Genomic DNA, 19215 nt, shown 5'->3' with positions numbered 1-19215 from the left:
ACTGATCTGGCCCCGCCGTGGTCAGCAGCTGTCTACGGGCACCTGTGTACCATGGGGTGGGATGGGGGCAAGCGAGGCTCCTGACCTCGGGGCTTAACAATGTGGGGCAGGAGGCCAGCTAGAGCCCCAGAGGCCATCCTCGGGATGGGAACGAGGCCCAGGGTGGGTGCTGGGTCCACGGGAGTTCACACCCCTCCAAAACAAACTGAAAATGGAAAGGTGCAAAACCAGGCCCCCTTACTGTCACCCCAGCCAAGTGTGGCCAGAGAGGGCCCTGGGCGCCCACTCTCTGCCTGCAGGCTGCTCACTCACTTCCTGCTCAAAAAGAATTCACGTCCTCTTTGACACCAAGCACGTACTTTACCGTGAACAGCCTCCTCGTGGTGGGGCCCCAGGCAGATCTTCAAAGGGCTCCGCTGAGAGAAGACTGTCAGCTTAATGGGCTGAAGGGCTCCGCCACGAAGAAGCCAGCGGTCACTGGAGAAATCCCCATCCTTCCCCCTCCAACAGAGGTGGCCCGGGCAGACCTATGGCGGAGGGAGGCGGGTCCCTGGCGATGGATGCCACACGCGGTGCGGCCCAGGCGGGCAAGATGTGCTGGCAGTCGGAAAGGATGCTGGGCAGGGGGCTTCTGTGGCCTTGAGAGAGTCCAGCGAAGGGGTACAGCGGCCACCGTCTGCTTTCCGCCAGCCTCGTGAGCAGGGCTGTGTTGACCAGGCTGGGCAGCTGCCCCCCCAGAGTGGACAGCCTGGGGTCAGAGGGGCCACGCCAGACCATCGCCCCATCCCTCGCTCAGTTGTGGGACAGCTGTGACCAGAGAGACCCCACACACAGCCTGGGGCTGTGTCTGTTCAGAAATTGGCGGTGGACAAACCGAACCCCTGCCTTGAGAGCCCTCCCACCACCAGAGCCCCTAGACTCACTCCTGCAGGAAAACCACACACAGCGCTCCCATCAGCCCTCCCTGGAGGGGACTCTCAGCACGCACACCGCCATCGGTGTCCTCGCAGGAGAGGAAGGGCCTACTCCCTGCCTCCGATCACCTTCCTCGGGACCCGCGGGAGCCAGGAGGGGCCGTGGTCAGCACTCCCGTGTGACAGGCGCAGAAACTAAGGCACAGACGTTAGGAAACTGGCCCAATACCGTCCGCTATTCAGTAACAAAGCACAAAAACCCAGTGTGCTTCCCCAGCAACCGTGTTGGAGTGTGCCCATGCCCAGTCCTTGTGTGTGCCCACGGGTTCTGGCTGGCGTGCCCCGCAAGGACAGCTGCTGGGGTTACTTGGGACTGTCCTGTGGTGGCACTCAGCGGTGCCTGTGCACCAGGGAGAGCAAGCTGGAAGACAGAGGAAGGGGGCTGCGGGTCCCAGAGCGTGCGAGGGCCAGGTCAGCTCCTGAGAGACCTCGCCGGGGCCGGATCCCGGGGAGGAGCCGGGCGGCTACGCCACAACAGCTACTCTTGGACTGCTGTCGACAACATGCTTCTGGAAAGAGTTGCTGGCGAGTCAAACTCTCCTAGAAGGTGAGCTGTTACAGAAATATATTCACATATCAAGAGTTTGAAAAGGTTGCTTTTAATGCTTATTGGTACCTCCGCGTTAAAAAGTAACTACAATCGTCTCATTAAAGTTTCCACGTTAAATGCACAACTTTACCTCGTTATAAGGAATTGTTACAGAAAATGCCGATACCGGTATCCGAGACATACATTCCATCACACGGGCTGCGGATGGGAGTGTCGTGGTCCCACACACGGAGCCGTCCTCCCACACTGAGCGCCACCCCGAACGGCCTGGAAACCGAGGCGCACCTCCAGCCCAAACGTGCACCTCCAGCCTCCGTCCCTCCCTTGGTGTCACACGGGTGTCACGGGAACAGCCAGCCGCACACACCTGCCCAAAGAGGACAAGTCACGGGGTCAAGTGGTTTGGACCCCCCCCCCCGCCCCCGCTAAAGAAAGCCAACGTTGTCGCGACAGGCCGCACGTTATTTATGCCACATAGAAGAGGCACCGTACAGGCGACGAGCTTCCAAAGACAGTCTCTCAGGCATCTGACGACCCCGGGTAATTTAGCACGTGCTGAGCGCGTCTCGGCAAGCAATCCGCTCTTCGCCGAACTGCTCCCACACGACGGGAACGTCTCCGCGGCCGGGGTCGCTTCAGATTAGGGGGTCCCGTGCCCAGTCCTCCTGGGGCTCGTCCTGAGGGCAGCAATCCCAGTCGTGGGAGAAGCTGTGCCAGGGGCTCCTTTGGTCCCCGTCGTGACGGCGTCACACTCACCTGCGTTGGCTCCTGTCACCTAGGGGCCCGGTGCGCCTCTCAGGCCTGAGCATTTACGTCGTCGACAGTGTTCTTTCTCTCCCGTCGAGCGGCCCAGATGGAGATGACAGCCCTCCCCTCCCTAGGCTCTCCCCCACTCCACGCCTCTGGACAAGGTCAGCGCAACTCCGTTCAGCGTAACAGGCAGGGGGCACGAGTGTGCGGTGGTCGTGAACGCACCGGCCCACTGGGCTCCTCGCAGGGCCCCCGGGCAGGGAGAGGAGTGGACACGGCCAGGGCTGAGGTAGAGGGCGGGCGGTCACGGGGACCCCACTCCTGGAGAGGGTTCGGCAGGCGACCTGAGCGGTCTGGTCCAGCCTCGACCAGCCTGGGGACTGGGGTTGACCGAGTGCGGGCAGCAAACTGCAAACGGAACTCGTGTTCTAGTCCATCATTCTGCGAGACACCACTACAAATCACAGAGAGCTAAAAACTCCTAGGTGTAGGCACTTAAGTTTGGTGGGGAACTCCCACGTTAGAGGATCACAGCAAGTCAGTTTAGCCGTTGGCCTTGCGCACAGCACGTGGCTTGCACTGCACACGGAAGTATTTAAAAAAGGGAAAGACGGCTACGAGTGCACAGTCCGGGAAGCCTGGCGATGAGCAGGAAGCAGTTAGAGCTAATTCACTGATGCACAAATTGCATTTCATGAGGTTTATTCTTCCCACTCTACTGTTTACAGTTGGCAATTTTCTGAATGGATAAAATTGAGACTTTGCTACTAGCATTTAAGCTATGGGTGAAACTGTCACAAAGAGCTAGGCAGTTCTGTAGCGTGTGAGGTCCCAGCCTGGGCAGTGACGAGGGCGTCCCACGGCCAGCCACCACAGGACGTGCTGCATGCGGCCAGCGAGCACCCCAACACTGTGGGCAGGCCGCCCCCGTGTACCACGCGAGGACGCCCCTGAAGCCAGTGCAGGACTCCCCAAGCGTCCCCCCACGTCTCTGCTCAGCACCACAGCCGCCCCTGGACTCCGTGCAGGAACGGAAGCTTCACGTCGCACATTTTCGGCACAACTTTAAGATTTTATGTGCAATCGGAGGCGAGACTGTTACTGGGACTGGGAACAGTAGGGCGGGGGCGAGACAACCGGCCACGCCCCGACTGACTCTCCACCGTGAACGTGGAAAGAGCAGGTGTAAACGTACCGAGCACCTCGACTCGCATCGGAAGCATAACTATCTTACTTTCCAACTAAGGAGTCAAGCCACCTGCCTACTCCCCACTTCCTCGGGGCCCAGTCCAGGCACCAGCACGTGGAAACCGACCACAGGCCTCACGTGGGCAGGCGTCGGCCAAGACCAGGTGCTTCTCCCTAAAGGTTCTGCATGAAATATGTCACAGACTTTAGGGGACAGGAAAACTCTTGTAATTAATTTTTTCTTTTAAACATTGTGCACAAGCTCCTATTAACATAGAAAGCATATATATTTCATAAATCACAGAAATATTAAAAAGTAGCACTCTGGTTTATCAGCTCATGTTACACACATATGTAGGCAAGAGAATGTATAAACCTACAGCAACAGAGAGGACATACCACTATCCGAAGAAACAAACCAAAACAACCAGGCTGTTGCAAAAAATTACTTAGTCCCTTTACACACATACCCATTTTCATTAATGCAAAAACAATGCAGTGGTTATCAAATGTCAGAAGAAATCGGTATTACGATTAAGACGGTCGATCTCTGAGAAAAACTCGTGAACGCTTGTGTTGACCTCGGAGTTAGTTTTCTTAAAGCAGTGGTGGAAGTTTCTCTTTAAATGTACGTTTTTGTTTTTGTTTTTTTTAAACCGGCCAAACCTTCAAAAGAAGCTCAGCGCTGCAGGGTCAGCACACACACGAGCAGCGACTGAGGCCCAGACTGAGACGGAGGACCTCACTCCGCTCACGGCCCAGCATCTTCCCCGCAGGCTCGCACACGCGGGCCAACCCGGCAGCCACCGGCCCGAGGCCGCACACTGCCCCTCCTGTCACCAGGCCTAGTGACGGTGTCCCTCCCGGGGAGGGACTCTTCGCAGGAAGTGTGCGCTGAGGTCCGATGCAAGCTGGCCATCAGAACCAGGGCTGCTGGAGGCGGGGGCGTTTCTGAACGTGGGCAGCGCAGCCGTCTGGAACAGCGCGCCGCGGTAAGAGCGCGTCTCCGCCACCACGCCCCAGCGGCAGAGTGACCGAGGCCTCTGCAGACAGGATGTGGCAGGACAGAGAACGGAACACTGCCCTCCCGACACCCAGTCGTAGGGATACGGTAAAGCTTTCAGTTAAGGCCACGATTTTTCAGCTCTCATCTTTGAACCCTGTTTAGAAAGATTTCGCCTTTTTTAAAGGGCTAGCTCCCTAAAATACAGCTTAGCTTTTCAAACAAAACAAAACAAAACAAAACAAAACAAAACAAAAGACTTTGGGCCAGAGGATCCTATAATCTTTATGAAAACTGCGCACAGAAGTCCACAGCCACTTACCCTCGAGTGAGGCCAGCTTCCCGCTGCGGGCGCGCTCCCCGCAGACACTACGCTGCCCCAGGGGGAGGGTTTTCCCAGGGTCCTTGTGCTGCAAGCAGAGTGGGGCCCGATGCCCATCGCAGGGGCCACGAGGCACACGGCCTGGTCCAAGGTGGGAGGCGTCCGGTGGCCCTGACCACAGTCTGACACGCCAACAACCACGCGGAATCCTTGGAACGGGACTGATCACAGCGGGTCCTTAATGGTTCAGTCTGTTGCCGCAGGAAGACAGGAGGGCCAGCCCTGCTCTGGGTGGGTGAGGCTGGCGCGCGGAGCGGCCCCCGGGAGGCGACCGGGGTGCGGCCGAGGGGCTCACTAAGAGACGCCCCCCAGAGTCAGCACATCAAAGCAAATGTTGCAAACTCGCACGGGCTTGTTCAGATCAAATTTTATAATAGGGATCTCCTTGGTCGAGCATTTATGGCACAGAAGGCGTCCGCAGTGACGGCTGTGGAGGCAAAGCGGGGGGCGTGAGGGGGGCCCCGAGGGGCAGCCGCCTCCCAGGGCAGGGCCGGGCCGGGTGTGCAGTGGCCGCCACGTGGCACCGACACGTGCGTCGTTTGAGTCCATGGAGACCCAGCCGTTCGCTGCTGCCGGGGGAGTCTGGCTGTAACGGCCCAGCTCCGCGGTGCTGGGAGCGGGGGGGAGACGCGCACCGCCGGCGAGGGCAGGGAGCCTGGGCCCCCAGCGACGCCGCTACAGGCACACAACCCCACACCTGGCCAGCGTGCGCGCAGGGCGCTGGCGGGTTCCCGCTGGTCACGGGAGAAGGCAGGAGCGGCGAGCCACCCCCCGACCCCGCAGACGACGTCGGGGCCTTACCAGTGATGTTTGCGCGTTGTGACTCCGAACTTGGCCGCACACTCATAGCAGGTGGAGCCGTCGCACCACGGAGGCTCCTTGGACAGCATGTCTGTAACATGGGCAGAGAGAAGGGCCCGTCAGAGTGACCGTGCCGGGCAGACCGGAGCCGGGAGGGGCGGGGGTGGCAGCGGTAGCTGGGGAGACGGCACCATGTCTGCGGGGGACATGGGCGGTCAGGGCGGCCAGGAGGACCGTCGGGCCGAAGGGCAAGGGGACGGCGGGGGAGCGGGCAGGGGCGAGAGCAAGGGGCAAAGTGGCGCCGTGGCCGGCTGGGTCTGCGGTGTGGGCACCAGCAGCAGGGACACGGGAGAGGGCACAGCGCGATGGGCTGTGGCGGGGCTCGTGGAAGCGTGGCGCGTTCGGGCCGGGAACCGTCGGCTCCGTTCGCTGAACGCCGGCTCTGCCCGCACGGCTCCGAGAGCCGCGCCCACGCAAGTCACCCGAGCTCGCAGGGAGGAGGCGGCACGTGGCCGGTGTCTGCCCAGCGCCCGCCACGCTGGCCCGCGGGCGGCTCCAGCTGGCGCCACAGAAGCGCCACCCACAGGCACCGACTGGGCTACAGACCGTCTGCCAAGCGACACCGGGCATGTCACCCACGCCAACATCGCAGAGCTCGCTCCTCTGCCCAGACCACGGGGCTGAGAAGCCCGCTCTGCGGCCGCCTCGAGGAGAAGGGAGGGCACTTGCAAACAGCAAGCCACCAAGGTGCCACCCTCCTCGCCACAAGGGAACAGGGGGGGAGCCAGCAGGGGCTGGAGCAGAAGGCCGCTCGGAAGAATGCGGAGAACCCAGACCCGCGGAAGCACAAAGGACGTGCAGATAGATGAGCGGCCAGAGCCGTGGAGGGGTGACCGCCCCCCCCCCCCACGAGCCGATGCGTGGGTGCCTTTATGGGCCTCCGGTAGGACCGGGACGTAGGGCTGACAGGGGCCCTGGAGCACCCTGGAAAGCGGCCGGCTCGGGTCATTCTGGGTTCAGAGGTCACCGGCGCACGTGAACGACCGACACCGTGCCCGTGTCTGTGCTGGATGAGCAGCAAGTAGCCACTCACCTAACAGTCTAAACAGAAGCTGCTTGGTGGCAACTTGGTAGTTGAAAATGTTCACCCCTTGGTTGTTGTTGACCCCGAGGCGAGCTCCCGAGCGGACGATGGCACGGCACAGGTTGGCATTCCCCTTCATGTAAGCCAACAGCAGCACTGGAAAACAAAAGCACGGGAGGGCTCCTTCCACCTGAGCCCCGACTGCGGCCGCCGGAAGGCGGCAGGACGTGCGTCAGCAGAGCCCCACTGACCGCCATGGGGGGCGCAGGGCGGCCCCAGCTCCAGGACATGCTCCAGAGCCACAGAGCAGGGACCAGACACTGAAGGAAAAACGCGCTGTCCCAACCTGCCTTCCTCCAGCACAAGCCTGGCCGGCCAAAGCCCCTGTCGCGTGACGTAACTCAATCTGGAGGCCCACCCGGGGAACCCCGTGGGCGCCCGGCTCCGGCCAGGCCCTCCCGCCTGCCGCCCGCTATGCTCACGGCAGCCCTTCTGCTTCCCTCTCCTGGGCCCCACGCTTCAACTCCTTCTCATGACTTTCTAAACAGTCCAGGCGGACAAGGGTTGTTATTTCAGATGAGCAAAGGGGCACAGAGAGGTTACGAACCCAGGGTCGCCTGCTGGAACTGGACAGAGCTAGGCGATCGGAACCAGGTCTGTGCAACTCAGAAGCACGGACGTGACGCGCCTGCTCGTCGGCCTCCAGCTTCCCGGACAGCGGCCGGAGGGTGTGCTGGGCCCCCAGCTCACTCCTGGGCCGACTCCCTCCAGCTCAGGCTCGTCACTGCCAGCTTAACAACACATTCATGTACTGAAGCCAAGAACTAACGATAAAATATTCAGTCCTGTGCTAAGGTTCAGGACGTTCCTTGGTGACAAAGCTTCTGCCACAGGCCAAGGAGGCTCTGTGTGGCAGGAGGGGGGGACCGGGAACATGGCGGCAGCACGGGGCCTCACCGCTGGTTCCTTACGTGAAAAATCGGGACGCACTGTCCACACCGCTTAACTTTCTGGGCGGCTGTGCGCATCCAACAAGAACACAAATGCAGAAGTACGTGTACAAAATGACTTGAAGCCATACAAATTAGCACAGCGACCGGGTAGCTAGAGTAGCAAGCACCAGGACAGGGGCCTCGTCTGTTTGCCACCTGCCACTTTTTCACAGCCCGTCAACACACGCACAACACACTTCCCCCTTCTGGAGCATCTGCAGGGTGCACAGCAGAGAGAGGAGGGCTGTCAGAAGAGACGGGCAGGGGGCGCCTGGGTGGCGCAGTCGGTTGAGCGTCCGACTTCAGCCAGGTCACGATCTCGCGGTCCGTGAGTTCGAGCCCCGCGTCGGGCTCCGGGCTGATGGCTCAGAGCCTGGAGCCTGTTTGCGATTCTGTGTCTCCCTCTCTCTCTGCCCCTCCCCCGTTCATGCTCTGTCTCTCTCTGTCCCAAAAATAAAAAAAATAAAAAAAATAAAAAAATAAAAAAAGAAGAGACGGGCAGGCCTGCTTGGACCCGGGCACGGCTCTGCAGCACCAGGGACACTTAGACACACGCGTGCCCCGAATCAGACACTGCCAGACTCCACCCCAGGCAGCGGTGACAGCTGCTCACAGAACCTGCCACGTGCACCCACGGAGTGCCCTTCAATCGTGGCCGTGTGCCCAGCTCTTGTGTCTCCAGGACACGCGAGCACCGTATCACACACCCGTGTTTCCTTCCGCGTCCGGCTTGTCCAGAGGGTACTGAGGCATGCACTCCAGGAAGAGCTCAAAGATGGTGGCTGCGTTCTCTTTGCCGTACTGACCCAGGATGTGCAGCGGCGACTGGCCTCTGAGGAAGCAAGGTGGACAAGTTAGGTACAGACCCGCCATGGTCACCACGCACAAAAGACGCAATCTCTGAACCTGTGATGCCGGACACAGTCAAGGACATGTAACAGGTCATAAAAGGTTTCCTACAGAGCATTTTCCAAAATGAAAATGTCCAAGGTACCGAAGCTGGTCCAGTGCCCTAGTGGCCAGTTAGCTGTATCGCATGCACCCGGGGCTGTTGCGAGGCGCAGTGACCTCCAGCCCTAAGGGTCACGCTAGGTGACGCGGAGCCCAGGCCTCTGCTCCGGAACACAGGCGCTCACCGTAGATTGAAGGCTTCGGCGTCCACGGTGCACTCGGTCAGGAGGACCCGGATGTTGTTGAGCCGACCGTGCATGACCGCGAGATGAAGAGCTGGAGAGTAAACCCTCTTACTGTGCAAGCCCAGAAGCCCACGTGGGAAATCTCAACTGCTCACGGACCTCCCTCTAAACAGGACACAGCCAGAGCAGCCACTGTCCACTCACAGAGCCATCCCGTCCGGTCTTCACCACCCCCCAAGACTCAGTCGTTAACGCAACCTCGTAACACTTTGCTTCCTTTTTCCACGGTGACCCCAAGGTGAGACTTTCTCGTTTTACGGGAAACCGCTGTAGGCTCCTAGGGGTACCACGAAGATGGGAGGCTGCCCGGGGATGGTCGGTGGCAGGACAGATGCCCCGCCCAGAGCATTCCCCGCCACAGCTCTGCTGCTGCGAGAGCCAGCCTCCCTGAGGGAAGCAGGCCCAAGGGTGCAGGGCACCTCCACCTCCGGACTGGGGGGCCTGCTCAGGGCACTCGGCACGGGGCACAGGGGAATGCCTGGCAGCTACCGTTATTTCCATTCTCGTCCAGAGCAGCAAAGTCCACCGCATTCTCCAGGAGGACGGAGCAGATGGTGGGCAGGTCCTGCTGGGCGGCGAGATGCAGGGCGGTCTGGCGGTGCTTGGTTAATTCGTTCACTTTGGCTCCTGCAAGAAGCTGTTGAGGCTCATTACGTGAGCAGCCTCCCTGCACAACCAGCAAAGGTCCCACTTACGGGGCCCGAGCCCGCCTGCCTCCTGACACCCACGCGACTGCCTGGCCGGCAGGGCCGGGAGCAGCACAGTCTCACACACGCTCCCGGGGAGGCAGGAGACAGCAAAACCCGTCCCAGGCGGAAACCAGCAATCAGCAGGACGTCAGAAAGCCATTCCTCGGGACACAGGAACTCTACTTCTAAGATTCAGGACATGAAACTACGCAGGACTGCAGTGAGTTCACTGTTCCACGTGCAGACGTCCACTGCTTACGGTAGTAAAACCAGGTTGCCGGAAGGGTTCAGTTATGAAAACTACTGCAACCAAACAACACAACAGGTGGCCACTGGGATGACAGACATGTGTGGTTTCACGTGGAAGGATGTCTGTGACACAGTAAGTCAAAAACAGGGGAGTTAGTAGACGGCATGATAGTGTGATTCCTCTGCAGAGAGAGAGAAACGTGTGCACACGCACACACTCCCTGAAGGCGTGTGAAAGCGTCTACACCACACTCACTCCAGTTGGGGGTGAAAGGGAGACACCACCAGCTTTATACCCTTACGCGCGTACAGTTCTTCCACAATAAGCATGTGCTATTTCTATGTTGCTTTTTAGAAGACAGAAATTAACCGGAGAATTACAGAACCAAAAGCAGAAAGGCCCCTCAGACATGGTCCTGCCGCCTCATTAACCTTCCCCTTTCTGACAGAGCTCCGAGACAGCTGCCACAGGACAGAATCTAGTCTGTGCCTCTCCCGAGGCCTGAGGCCACCTGGGAGACTGGAGGCACTGGTCAGCCGCTCTGGTTCACACCCTGACTTCCAGGTCCCAGCCTCCCCAGACCCTGGGGCGCCCACTGAAACCACACACAGATCCAGGAGGACATGCGGAGGGTGCTCGCGGGCACGAGGGTGCTGCGTGTGCTGGGGATCATAGCTAACCTCGAAGATGGGTAACCGGCAGGCAGGGGAGTCTGGGTGAAGGTGCTGTTTCGACACGACCCGGCTCCAACACTAAACCGCACGGCCGTTATTGGCAAGGCCAGCTGTTTCTAGGGACTCCTACCCTCCGCGAGCTCAGGCCTTCGTGACGCAGCGGCAGAGCCTTGGTGAAGAGGCCGTGACCCTCTAACCTCTCGGCTCTCGGACAGATGGACACGTGGCCCGACTCCCCACTACTCCGAGGCCCATGTCTACCTCCTTGGCTGGTCCTCACACCCAGTCTGTGCCTGGTGCCACCAGACCCCCCCGCCGCCCCCACCCAATCGTTCTACAACCCACCTCACGGCCACTGCCTCCCTCGGCCCCTGCGCCGGCGACCCTGCCCATGCCCTCACTCCCCACCACAAAGGTCAATGCTCTCTCAGCTCTAACACGTAACACGTTATAAACGTTTCTGAAAAAGTACTTTTCAAAAACAAAAATGGCAGAGGGGCACCTGGCTGGCTCAATCACTAGCGCGTGGACTCTCGGTCATGGGGTTGGGGGCTCAAGCCCCCCCCCCCGTTGGGCAGAGAGCTTTCCTAATACAAAATAGGGGCGCCTGGGGGGCTCAATCAGTCAAGTGTCCGACTTCAGTTCAGGTCATGATCTCACAGTGTGTGAGTTCGGGCCCCGTGTCGGGCTCTGTGCTGACAGCTCAGAGCCTGGAGCCTCTTCGGATTCTGTGTCTCCCTCTCCCTCTGCCCCTCCATTGCTCTCTCTCAAAAATAAACACTTAAAAATAAATAAATAAATAAATAGATAGATAGATAAATAAATAAATAAATATTTAAAAATAAAGATAAATAAAAATAAAAAATAATAAAAAATAAATTCTTATTTATTTAATAAATAAATATTATCTAATAGGTCAAGCGCCCTGAAGGCTAGCTGTGCAGCACGTCCTGGGGCCGACAGGAGACACCAGCAGCCACAGCATTTAGGAGCCACCCAGGTGACACCAGGCCCATAGCTCTGGACACGCTCTGGCTTCTCCGCCGCTGAAAGGATAAAGGCCGCTCCCCGTTCTTGCTCTGAAATGCCACCCTCTACAATCTGGTCCCGACCCGGCTCTCCAACCACATCTCCTACACTCTCCCCAAATTTCAACCACTTTTCTGGTGAAAGCACACCACACGCACTGTCCAGGCTCCGCATCCTGGCTCAGACCGCTCCCCTGCCCGGTGGCAGCGTGTCCTCTGGGAAAGGGCAGGCTCTGGAGTCAAGCAGAAGTGGCTAAAATCCCAGCCACGCTACCGACTCCCTCACAGTCTTGGGGGGGGGGGGATTCTTTCTGACCTTCCATCTTCTCCTTTGTAAAATGTAAAAACTTTCCTACACCTTTCTGCTTTTGAGAATTAAGAGCGGTAAGCTCCTTGACATCAGCATTGGTGGTGATTTTTTGGATCTGACTCCAATAGCAAAAATAAGCAAGTGGGGCCACAAACTTGAAAGTTCTGCACAAGAAAGGAAACCATTAACAAATGAAAAGGCACAATCTGCTGAATGGAAGAAAATATTTGCAAATCATGTATCTGGTAAGGGGCTAATATCCAAAATACACAACTCACTGCAACTCAATAGCAAACAAAAACAAAAACAAAAACAAAAACAAAAAAACAGAGGCACTTGGGGGGCTCAGTCGGTTAGGCATCCGGCTCTTGATTTCAGATCAGGTCGCGATCCCAAGGTTGTGGGATCAAGCCCTGCATTGGGCTCTGTGCAGAGCGTGGAGCCTGCTTGGGCTTCTCTCTCTCCCCCTCCCCTGCTTGTATGCGCCCGCACATGCTCTCTCTCTCTCTCTCTCTCTCTCTCTCTCTCTCTATATATATATATATATACATTTCAACAGCAAAAAAAACCACCAAATACAATTTAAAAACAGGCAGAAGAACTGGACAGACATTCCTCCAGAGACGACACACAGACGGCCGACAGACAGGCGAAAAGAGATGCTCCCCATCGCTCATCATCAGGGAAGCGCAAATCAAAACCATGGTTAGCTGTCACCTCAAAATGACTGAACCCACAACATGAGAAAGTCTGACCGTGAGCGAGGACGTGGGCAGGGACCGTCATGTGCCGCTGCTGGGGACGCAAACTGGAGAACAGTGTGGAGGCTCCTCCACACGTTAGAGGCAGAATAACTATCCGATCCAGTAATTCCACATCTACGTGTTCATCCAAAGGAAAAACACTGTTGTTTTTTTTTTTGATAGAGAAGAAAGCTTATACTGCATATACTGTAAAAAAGCTTTAAAACACCTTTTCTGTCACACAAACCAGCCAACCAACCCAGCCACCACCTTAACTTTGACAATCTGGGCCTGCTTCTGACCTCCGCGAGAGGGAGCCGCCTCCGGAGTCTGGGGACCGGAACCCCACCTCGCACTGCACAGCTGGGACGCTCCAGGGTGCACCGACGGCCCGTCCACTTCAGGCCGGTCCTGCAGCCCCGCCCCTCACTGCCCGGCCCCCAGCCCATGTCGCAGCCCGCCTGCGCCAGGCCACAGACTGCAGGCCACAGCGGGCGGGGGCGAGGGCTCTGGGGCCCACACGTGTCCTGTGTCTCTGGAAAACCACCATTCTGAAAAGCTGTCTGCCACCCCCCCCCCCACCGTGTACACTGCCACATTATTTACAACAGCCAAGATATGGAAACAAACCAAGTGTCCACTGGTGGATGGATGAGTGGATAAACATGTGGTACATTCACACAATGGGATATTATTCGGCCATAAAAAAGAATGAAATCCTGCCACTTGTAACAACGTGGATGGACCTTGAGAACATTCCACTAAGTGCAATAAGTCAGACAGAGAAAGAAAAATACCATGTGATCTCACTTCTATGTGGAATCTTAAAAGCAAACCAAAAAACCAAGCTCCTGGATACAGAGAACAGACTGATGGTCCCTGGGGGCAGGGGGTGTGAAATGGGTGAAGGGGGATAAAAGGTAGAAACTTCCAGTTATAAAATATGTTAAGTCCTGGGCACATAACATACAGCACGGTAACACGGTTAATTATACCATATTGCACATCTGCAAGTTGCTGAGAGTAAATCTTAAAAATCCTCCTCATGAGAGAATTTTTTGTAACCATGTGTGTGACGGGTATTAAATAGACGTATTGTGGTGATGGGTTTGCAGCACATACAAATATCAAATCCCTATGATGCACACCTAAAACTGATACAACGTTACATGTCAATTCTACCTCCAACAGTGGACTCGAGAGCCCCTGGCGGCCAGCGCAGGACGCAGACGACAGAGGTGGGCCTCCCTCCCCTTGGCGCCCCGGGCCGGCCTCGGCCACCCAAGTCCTGCCTTCCGTCGAGGCCTCACGCCAGCACCTGCCCGCACAAGCTGCCTGCTGGGCTCTGAGGACACTCTGCCCACCGACACAGCGGCTCTCCCCGAGGGCACTGGCTTAGTTCCCCAAAGTCGTGCTGGCCTCTCACAAAACCTGGCCAAACACCTGTGACGAGAGCTTCCGCACGCACCACGACATGTGCGGTCCACGTGTTGCCTGCAACGTTTCGGGGACACTTACCAGGTTGCGGACGATAATCTCTGAACCTGCTTGGACAGCAAGGTGCAAAGGGGTCAGCTTGGAGGCGTCCTGGACTCTGGAATTCACATTGGCCTGGACGCTGATCAGGAACAGGACGCTTTCAATATCAGAGTTCTGGACTGCCACGTGAAGAAAATTCCGGCCCTTGTTATCCACCTAAGGCAACAAGCGGGAGCCTGCTGAGCACCTGCGAGCTGTGCTGGCCACGGGAGACGTGCCAGTGTGGCCACCCCTCGGCTCCAGGAGGCTCCCTCCCAATACCCAACACGGCACACACACCACACACACACACACACACACACACACACACGACAGACCCCGTCTGCACACGCGTGTGCCCGACTATGTGTGCATGGCCACACCCCCCTGGCAGGGGACAGGGAGCCCTGGCATCTTCCAGCAGCAGGAAGTATGGATTCGGGAAGTTAAGAAAGAGACCATGTGCGGCACGGAAGGAGGAAGGGGTGCTCCGGGAGGGGCAAAGGCGGAGACCCGCCTTGGGAGCCCCGCCCCGCCCCCCACCGCTCTGGCGGGACAAGCACCCAGCACCCTAGAGCCACAACTGCAACACCAGCCTGACCCCTGAGCGGTTTTGGAAAGTCTCCTGTTCATGGAGGTGCAGGAGACGACACACTAAGGGGGACAGGCCAGCCGTATGCTACAGACTTTGCTCCGCGGACACGGGGCAGACAGGAGCTGTGGGTCAGTGTGAGCACGCGGGGCGCCGTGAGGGGCAGCAGCACCCCACACCCACGCCTCACACGCGTGTGACCCCAGCACAGGCTGCTGACCGACACAAGCAGCATGTCTCCCAAGGACTCAGCTACAGGGCCCGTGTCACACGGGGCGCGAGAGAGCACCCAACACCACCCGAGCAGGGGTGAGGCCAGCAGCCACACAGGTCCGTCCCACGCAGACGCTGGTGCTGGAGACAATTTCGCTTGGTTCCACATCACTGTCATCGGGGGCTTACTCGTGAACTTGGCGGTGCTCTCCAGGCCAACAGAGACCCCCAGTCCCGCCTCGGACCTGCCGGGGGGGGGGGGGGGCCGGGGCGGGCCGGGGCGGAGGGGCCACGTCCCACCCGCCCTGCCCCCAGGGCAGCAGGTCACCAGCCAGGCCCAGCACCCGCTGGATGGAGACCCACCGACAAGGTCAGGGCCCAAGCCTGCTCAGCCGGACGATGACAAGTCCTCAGACGCCTTCCCCCAGAGAGCTGCCCCGACGTCACAGCAACAGCCCGAGCCCCGTTCAGATCTTGGCAAGACACCCACTCCTAGGGCCCTGAGGCCAGGCAGAGGTACGCACGACGTCACGTACGACACCACAGAATTCCTCGGCCAGGGCAGGGCCACCTGCAACCTCCCCGTGCGTGTGGCACCACCACGTGGCAGGCACACAGGGCAGAGCACCAAATCTCACAGGTACCGACAGGCCGTCTGAACGGCCAGACCTCAAGGGAAGGGAGTGTAATTTCAACACAAAGGTCTTCACGTGTGAGGGACCCGTGTGGCAGGGGGCTTCTGTTTGGTCTCCACGTAACAGGTCCTGCTGAGCTCGGGCGCCAGGCAGGGCACTGGGTGCGGGTCCCTCACCTGCTCGGCAGCCCCAGGCTCTCGCTTCAGGATGGCCTCGGCCGCCCGGTTGTTCTTGTACGTCATGGCGCAGGCAAAGGGGGTCAGCCCCTGTCTGTCGCGGACACTGAGGCGGACGTCAGGGTGGGAGATCAGCAACTGAATGATGACACTGTGCTGGTTGCTGATGGCCACGTGGACAGGTGCCCTTCCTTCCGCATCCTGTGGGGACAAGGCACAAACGAAAGGGGACCTGGGAGAAGCACGAAGGAGAAGAACTTTCGGACGGAGCTGGGTTCTGGGATTCAATGCTGCCACCTTGTGTTGGAAATGAACTTTCGAAGAGGCCAGGCCCAGAGAAGACTGCAGGCCGCTGTCACGACCCCATGCTCCAGTGACCCGGGGCACAGACACACTTCGTTTAGAAGACGCGTGGTCAGCCCGCCTCTAAGTTACCCCACTTCCTCTCTGGCTGCAGGGCAGCAAATGTCATCCCCCACAGGCCAGGACACATAACTCACGGGGGCTCAACTCAGCTACTGGAACATTCTCCTAAACACAGTGCTCAGCTGGAGACTAGGACAAACTCAACGGAAACATATGACCGACGGAGATAAAAGGCAAAGAAAAGCTGACTGAAGAAATCCTTCTCGTGCTATAGAAAGAACAAAGACACAGGGGCACCTGGGTGGCGCAGTCGGTTGAGCGTCCGACTTCAGCCAGGTCACAATCTCGCGGTCCGTGAGTTCGAGCCCCGCGTCAGGCTCTGGGCTGATGGCTCAGAGCCTGGAGCCTGTTTCTGATTCTGTGTCTCCCTCTCTCTCTGCCCCTCCCCCGTTCATGCTCTGTCTCTCTCTGTCCCAAAAATAAATAAACATTGAAAAAAAAATTAAAAAAAAAAAAAAAAAAAAGAACAAAGACACAAAGTGGGAGTCTTCACCTGAAACCCTTAGAATTCCTGGGCAGGCTGCACGACCCAGAGGAAGTCGCCCCCTCCGTGTGTCCCTTAGCCCCACCTGTGGCCAAGCCGAGGCCCAGGACCCAGAGTCTGCGAGGCCCCCGGCCTTCGGAGATTTCCCGAATTCTGGGCTCAGCATCTACCTCCCGAGAAGGAAACTCTCCATACCTGTGTGTTTACACTGGCACCAAATTCCAGAAGACACTGCACCGTCTCTTCCAGCCCCCAGGAAGCTGCCAAATGCAAGGGCGTTTGCCCGTCTCTGGCCTCCTCCTCCCCTTCTCCATCAGCACCGGGCTGTCTGGGACTGTTCACGTCGCAGCCGCTGAAAGCAGGGGGATGAAAGGCAGGCTTCAAGAGCAGGCTCCCGAGGCAGCCGAGGGCAAGCTGATAAATGTCACAGCAGCGGCCTCACACAATCCAACAGACACGCTGCTGCCCCCAGATACGGAACGCTGGGCCCCACCCCCCTGGATTTCCTTTTCGGTCTTGGGGGCAGCCCGGGCAGCAGAACTCCTAAAAGCTCCCCAGGAGATTCGTATGCATCTAAAATTTGAGAAATGGGGTGCCGGGTTGGGGGGGAGGGCTCAGTCAGTTGAGCGTCTGACTCTTGATTTCAGCTCAGGTTGTGATCCCAGGGCTGTGGGATCAAGCCCCGCTTAAGATTTTCTCTCTCTCCCGCTACTCCTCTCCCCCCACTCATGCTTGCTCTCTCTCTCTCTCTCTCAAAAAATTAAAGTGAAAAAGTAAAACATCAATAACCTTTGAGAAGCACTGCTCTAAAGGTCCCTTCCACACATGCTTCACTGTGGGTGAGCCATGGGCCTCCCGGGGTTCATGCACTAGGTGGGGTCCTGCAGAGGCCATCTGGCTTCCTCCACCCCGGCCTCCTGGCCGCACTGTGTCAACTGGTCTGACTGGACTACGGGAGCCTCTGTGGCCCACCCGAGCAGGAAGCCGGCTCAACTTCCTGTCTCTGTTATATGGGCACACAAGCCCCTCTCCCCGCAAGGGACTCCAGTTCCCTTAACCGGCTGGCTTGACAGGGCAGTGAGCCCCGACAGCCTTAGCCGGGGAAGTCAGACCAGCCAAGGCCTGCCGGGCCTGCCAGAACTGCAGCCGGATGAAATGAGAGGAGGGCCGGCCGCAGTAAGAAGGCACGAAGGGACACGCGGGCCTCTCAGACCTGCGAATAAGAAAGCAGGCAGTAGACTCGTTGTTCTCGTCGATGGCCCTGTGCAGGAGTGTCTGAAGGCAGCCGCCCGGCCCTGGGCCCCAGCACGTGGCATCACAACCGTGTCTGACCTGCAGAAAACGCACGTTACTCACAAAGACTGCCAGTAAAGTCAAAGATTTTATTACCATCTCTGAACTCTCTACGTGCCCCATCACATGCATTGTTTCAGGCACGATACAGTGGATAATCGGCTGCCGATGACTTTAGTCTGTATCATTCGTTAGTCCTACAAACACTCATTGAAACGTGCTCTGTGCAAGTTCTTACGGCAGGTCCTGTGAGACGGGTTTGGGAAATATGAGACAGACAGGTTTATCAGTGTCCTCGAGAGCCGTGTCCCAGGAGGGACAGAAGACACCAGCTACCCCGCCCCTGGCAACACACCTGCAATGAAAAGGTCATCCCGTGACAGGTGCACAATCCCTTACCGTCATCTCAGAAAAGCTCAGTGAGGCCTTCCTGGGGCCTGTCCTCCGAGCAAGGGAGGCAAACCAGAGGTCTGGGGACTTATCGCCATGGTGAGAGCAAGGGCAGCCCACACCAGGTACCCTCTCAGGAGAAGACTCCTGGGGAGACGCCTCCGCTCTCTGGCTGCTTGGAGGCAGCTCCCACAAAGACAGCCTAAAAACGAGCGCTGGCCAAGAGGACGCCGAACTCCCCAGTGTCTCCCACGGGACTTTCAACCGCTCGCCCCTCCCGACCCAGGTTGCGGCTCGCAGACCTCTCGCTCTGCCAGCACTCTGCAGACACCAAACGAGTCTCTGACACGAAACGTCCCCACTTGTAAACAGAGGCTAAAGTTGAGCTGGTCTCACCAGGGTGGATGCGATGTCCTCCAGATGGTTCGCCAGCGCGAGCCACAGCGGGGGGTTTCCCTTCTCGTCTGGCACGGACATGTCCGCTCCACGCGTGCATATGGCGTCCACGACGAGCGGGAGCTGGTTCCTGATGGCCAGCTGAAGGGCCGTCTCCCCATCCTGAGTCCTGCAAGGACACGCACACCTAGACGCACGTCTGCAGCCGGACTCGGATGAGAACCCTGCCCCTGGGGGCGTCCCAGACGCCGGAACCCGCTGGGTCCCTCAAACCCCTTCACCCACGTCAATGTGCTTTCACGGCAATCTGGCCCGTTGGCAGCACCTGCCCCGCCTGCCTCTTAGGAAATAGAGCCACGCCCCTCCTTGCACCAGGAAGACAGCTGACCACCCCCTCCCAAGGGTGCTGAAACCTCCCGAGCACACAGCTGCTCCCAGCAGCATCTCAATAAAACGCCACCCCAGCTGCCCATGTGAC

At 58.3% G+C, this 19215-nt stretch overlaps 1 protein-coding gene across 3 annotated transcripts in view; it reads right to left on the bottom strand.

The window, feature by feature from the left end:
• Nucleotides 1-1550: 1550 nt before the first annotated feature.
• Nucleotides 1551-19215, bottom strand: part of ANKFY1 (ankyrin repeat and FYVE domain containing 1) — an 81119-nt gene continuing 63454 nt past the window's right edge. For 2 of the 3 annotated variants that reach the window (XM_040453563.1, XM_040453562.1), the window contains exons 15-25: nt 18738-18906; nt 17872-17990; nt 16854-17010; nt 15749-15949; nt 14133-14309; nt 9410-9557; nt 8861-8951; nt 8432-8556; nt 6742-6888; nt 5649-5739; nt 1551-5274 (exon numbers count right to left, since the gene is read on the bottom strand). In XM_040453563.1, coding sequence (XP_040309497.1) covers nt 5142-5274; nt 5649-5739; nt 6742-6888; nt 8432-8556; nt 8861-8951; nt 9410-9557; nt 14133-14309; nt 15749-15949; nt 16854-17010; nt 17872-17990; nt 18738-18906 — 1558 coding nt within the window. In that variant the 3' untranslated portion in view covers nt 1551-5141. Of the gene's footprint in view, nt 5275-5648; nt 5740-6741; nt 6889-8431; nt 8557-8860; nt 8952-9409; nt 9558-14132; nt 14310-15748; nt 15950-16853; nt 17011-17871; nt 17991-18737; nt 18907-19215 lie in introns of those variants that run through there. The other variant, XM_040453564.1, reaches the window with a different exon arrangement.

Source organism: Herpailurus yagouaroundi, unplaced genomic scaffold (genome assembly GCF_014898765.1).
Source record: "Herpailurus yagouaroundi ecotype Mexico unplaced genomic scaffold, PumYag 208, whole genome shotgun sequence".
Lineage (NCBI taxonomy): Eukaryota > Metazoa > Chordata > Mammalia > Carnivora > Felidae > Herpailurus > Herpailurus yagouaroundi.
The sequence above is the reverse complement of the archived record's forward strand: the minus strand, read 5'-3'. Positions and strand labels throughout refer to the sequence as shown.